At 34.6% G+C, this 5,386-nt stretch overlaps 1 protein-coding gene across 1 annotated transcript; it reads left to right on the forward strand.

Moving 5' to 3' along the window:
- Positions 1-341: 341 nt before the first annotated feature.
- Positions 342-1,477, forward strand: LOC112513685 (elongation of fatty acids protein 3-like). Its single transcript, XM_025120023.1, has one exon. It carries the CDS (start codon positions 342-344, stop codon positions 1,269-1,271), a length of 930 nt encoding a protein of 309 aa, XP_024975791.1. The 3' UTR covers positions 1,272-1,477.
- The last annotated feature ends 3,909 nt before the right edge of the window (positions 1,478-5,386 follow it).

Below are 5,386 nucleotides of genomic sequence, written 5' to 3' on the forward strand. Positions count from 1 at the left end.
AGATTAAAAAACTCGTCAATAACTTAATTAGAAATTAATTACTACCGTACACTTACGTATTATGTATTTATATGGTTATCATTCGTGTAGAAATGATTACAACCAATAATTGAAAAAAAACCTTAGAAATAAATATCTACGATGTTTGACTGCGTTGACCATTTCACAACCCATATAAATACCCGTCGACACCCCGAAATGTTAACCCCTTTTCAAGTTCTTTCTCTCTGTTCGTAACCATCCCTAAACCACCATCATAAACCTCCGCCGACCACCGCGACAACCACCGTGGATCGGTGTTCCGATCCTTATTATCTCTCTCAAATTCATGTAACAAAGAGATGATTCAAGAGAGATTAATGTATTACTTATCGGAGCACCCATCGATCGTCAATTTCCGATGGAACCATACGCAATCGTGGGGCTCCACCTGGTCCTTCCTCTTCACCTCCATCTCCGCCTACATCCTCCTCTCCCTCCTCCTTAATCTGCTCCTTTTCAACCGCCGACGGCCGGTCCCTCTCGGCCCTATCCCTGCCATCCACTCCCTATCTATGGCTCTCATCTCCGCCACCATCTTCACCGGCATCCTCTTCTCCGCCGCCGCCGAGATCCGAGACACACGATGGTTCTGGCGCCGGAACAAAACCACCGCGTTTCAATGGCTACTTTGTTTTCCGTTAGGTACGCGACCTTCCGGTCGCGTATTCTTCTGGTCGTACATCTTCTACCTAACGCGATTCCTTCACACGCTTCGCACCTTCATCGCCATTCTCCGTCGCCGGAAACTCTCCTTCTTCCGCCTCTTTAACCACTCCATCCTCATCATCATGTCCTTTCTCTGGCTCGAATTCTCTCAATCGTTTCAAATCCTCGCGATCCTTTTCACAACATCGATCTACTCAATCGTGTACGGATACAGATTCTGGACTGCGATCGGTCTCCGGAGCGCCTGTTTCCCGTTCGTAATCAATTGCCAGATGGTTCTATTAGGTTGTAACCTCATCTGCCATATCGGAGTTCTTCTCCTCCATTTGATGAAAGGCGGATGCAACGGAATTGGTGCTTGGGGGTTTAACTCTGTATTGAACTTCGCCATTTTGTTCCTGTTCTTAAATTTCTACGTGAAGAGTCATCTGAGGAAGAAGACGAAGACGTCGAGATCCTCATCGGAGTACGGCGACGACGAGGGTTTGAATCTGAAATCCGATTCCAGTACTGCAATCATGGATTTGAACCCGATTGGTTGTACCAAAATCAAAGGCATTTGAAAAGGAAAGGTGCGTGGCTGATTCCCATATCTTTCCACCTCCTCTTTATTCTTCTTTTACCATAAATATGAACATAAATTGTACAATAACACCAAATGCACATAGTAATGTTTATGCTGGCAATGAATTTTGTATAATCGTTGATCGGAATGATTAATAGCTCTTGAATTTGAATCCAATACTTGATCGGAGAGTTTTCATGGAAACATTGATTGAACCTCTTTGTTCATTTTCGAAAGGGGTTTTCGGGTTCGAAAATTGATTATTCGTGCATGAATCCGAAAGAGGTTAAAATCGAGATGCTATCGAAAATGGAAAAAAATAGAAAATTCCGAAGAAAGAGAATCGGGGTTGTTGGTATGTATCAGTGTATAGTATATCATTTTGAAACCAACCAGATCAATCATAATTGAAGATCAATTTCCGTATCAAACGTAATTAATGAGATGATTATAAGATTAAAAGTGATTAGAGGATAAATTCTTTTATTTAATAATTAATGTCATTTATAGCAAATCCAATATAAACAAATGATTTATATCTATCCTTTCATTTAATGTTTAGTATATAAATGATCCAATAAAAAATAATACAAAATTCAAGAGTATTTTTTTGTAAAATTTAATTCATTTAACTTTTAGTATATAAATGATCCAATACAAAATTCAGTAAAATTTAAAACTGATTTAAAGATTAATTTCTCATGAAAAATATGTGAAAGTTGTATTTAAATAAAATAAAAAATACAACTAATTCTTGAACCTATCTTAGGTGCCGATTACCCAACGTTTACAAAGTCACTTTACTTTACCGGATGAATATAACAATGACTAAAAATCTTATCCGGTAAGAGCGAAGACAAGAATCGAGAGTCTTACCCGGTAAGTGAGGACGAGAACTCTTACCATGGTTAGCGCTTACCGGGATAACCCGACTAACCCGACCAACCCGATCAACCCAACCCAACCCAACCCAATGCGAAATAACCCAACACGAAGCAACCCGATGTCTAATCGAGTTGTAAAATTGTCAAACCGTAGGTATTGGGTTGATATTGGGTTACTATTATTTGAACCCAACCCAACCCGATGACCCCGATATCTTTTTATTTCTTGGATTTAATATGATTGTTGAATTTCTATTAATATATACATTAGACAATTACACTATCATGTATGCTTTTCATATACACATATTTTCAATCTATTCATATATCTATATAACTGATTCAGTAACTGTGAACATATATATGTAAATTGAGAAAATTAACTTAATGTGATATATGTAAGAAATWTGAATAAGTTGTATCAAATGGTTGATGGTGAAAAAGAAATTATGAGTAGAGAAATAACATATTCAAGGTTAGAAGAATATTTTAATATACCAAAGTATCATCCCGACCAACCCGATTAACTCGACCAACCCGTACGGGTTGGGTTGGGTTGGGTTGCACTTTGGTTTGGGTTGGGTTGGGTTAAGATTTTTCCAAACCGCAAGCATTGGGTTGGGTTGTTCAAATGTCCTCAACCCGATCAACCCAACCCATGAGCACCCCTATATACTACTATATAGTTTTTGAAACTGAAATGTTAGAATAAAGATTTAACGCCCATGTTCAAGTCTGATCCACATATTTATACTATATTATAAAAAAATTGACGAAAACTCTTAAAAACCATTTTTTATGCTAAATAAATTATGCGTAAATACAACTTATTAAAGCTTAATTTTTGAATTTGTGTAACTAACTGCAGATAAATATAACCAAAGAGAGAGAGAGAGAGAGAGAGTTGGGTTATTATACAACCATTTACATTTGTACAACCAATACAACTCAATCTCAACCGTCCATTTAATTTGATTAATATGTAATTTCATATAAGTTTTGATTGTTTCCTAATATAAAATATTGATCATAATTAATGAACTTTATTCATCTTTTATAAATATTTAAATCATAATAAATAAACTCTCATTATTTCCATAAATATTTTAATTTATTAAATTACATTGATTATACAAATGTAATGGGTTGCATTTGAAACAATCTCTGTATATAACAAAATACCAAAATTTAAGTTAAAAAAATAAATAAATTTGACAACGATGAGACTCTAACACATGAAGAGCATGTTAATGTTGGTAACGGTGTTTGATAAAATACGTGTAAGCATATCTCTGTGTATGCATTCACGAGGTGCTCTCTTTTCGATCACTATATATACACATTTGTGTATGTCGAGAATATATTCCATCGTCAACTTTTATGTCATAAATTCCTTATTTTTTAATCACATAAAAAGTGTAAAATTTTATTAAAATTCTACGAAAAATTGATTTAAATAATCATTCCACCCTTTTAAATATCAATATGTCCGTAATATTTACATCCGTAATATTGCAGACCTGGCTAAAAGATAAAAAAAAAAGATTCAAATTCTACCAGGTTAGCAAGTGGTACCATCGCAATTACGGATCTGACCGTCTCATTGCATACTTGGATTGAATCTGATAGTTTTTTCCTATCTTTTAGCCACGTCCGCAGACATTTAAGTTTACCTGTGAGAGGAATAACTAGGAGACCAATTTGAATGGGTGGACAACTATTTGAGTGGATTTCCTATTTTTAAAAAAATAAACTTAAGAGTAAACTACAAATTTGGTACTCAGTGGTTTTCCGGAAGTAACATTTTCTATCGCTATAGATTCAATATTATAAGGTGGCGATCATAGTTTGCAAAAACGTCTGGATTTGATCTCTCTTTCTATCGGTTGTTAGAAGATTCAACTAAACGAGGGGCATTTTTGTCATTTATCAATGTTTTTTTTTTTACCAAATAATATTAATTTTATGATTTTTGATCCTTGTTATTTTTAATTATGTAAAAGACAAAAATATTGATAAACAGACGAAAATGTCTATTATTTAACGGAAATTTTCAACGACCGTTAAAAAATATGATCAAATTCGGACGTTTTTATATATCATGATGGTCATCTCGTAATTTCATAACTATTAAGACAAAAAAAATGTTATTTTAACAAACCACAAGTACCAAATAGTTTATTCTAAACTAACGGGCCGTTTACTAAACACTTACTTGGTAAGTGCTTACCGAATAAATTTTCTTATCGGATGAACATGAGAAGGGCCAAGAATCTTACCGGGTAAGAGCAAGGAAAATGATAGAAAGTCTTACCCGGTAAGTAAGGATGACGACTTTTACCCAGATAAACGCTTACCTAGTAAATTGTTGTATTCGATAAGTTTTGATGTACTAAAATCTTGCACCTCAAAATTAATCAGAGTGCTGATACCTATAGGTAAGTGCTTACTGGGTAAGCAATTGGGTAAACGGCCCCTAAATAATACATTTCGGGGAAAAAAAAACATTAGTTGTTATATTAATATTATGTATTAAAATTGATTAAAAAGAATAAAATAATAAAAATAAAAATAAAAACAAAAACTTGCCAATAATGGCAATTTGTGACCCAAAATTAATTTCACGTGTCCATAATGTTATGAATGTAGTTTTCAGAATTGGTAGTCGGTTCGTTGACAAAGAAAGAAAGGTGTCTGATTTACCACGTCTTTTTCTTACTTACTAAGCTATGCAATCAAAACAGACCATTAATGGGTTGGGTTGTTTAAATGTCCAACACAGCTATCGGGTTCTACTGATTCACCTTCAAATTCTTTAAAATTCACGAGAACTTTAAAACGAGAGATTATAAAGATTGTTTATAAATATCACGACTTAATTGTTGCGGGGAATAATTTGGTTGACAACGATAATAAAACTGATTTATAAACAAATAAACCAAACTGAATTGTTGGGTCGTAGACGAAATCAGTTACTTTAGGGAGAATTTCGATCTCTGTTAATTCAGATGTTGATGAATGCAACATTTTCTCCAAGGTAAAATAATGCAGCTCTGCTCAACTAGATTACATAGTCTAATTGATAACTAGATGTGATCATTTGCAGGTATGGGTTGGGTCCAGACTGCGCCTAACTTGTTGTTTTTATCCAATGGATCTAATATTGTAAACCCAACCCTTTTTTTCCGGGGTTTGACAACTTGTCATTTCTTGCCCTATAAACGGACAA

The sequence above is a fragment of the Cynara cardunculus genome, assembly GCF_001531365.2.
Source record: "Cynara cardunculus var. scolymus isolate 2C chromosome LG 5, CcrdV1, whole genome shotgun sequence".
NCBI classification, from domain to species: Eukaryota; Viridiplantae; Streptophyta; class Magnoliopsida; order Asterales; family Asteraceae; genus Cynara; species Cynara cardunculus.

Excerpts from the sequence above, each read along its gene's own strand:
- LOC112513685 (XM_025120023.1), top strand. The coding sequence starts at position 342 with ATGATTCAAGAGAGATTAATGTATTACTTATCGGAGCACCCATCGATC.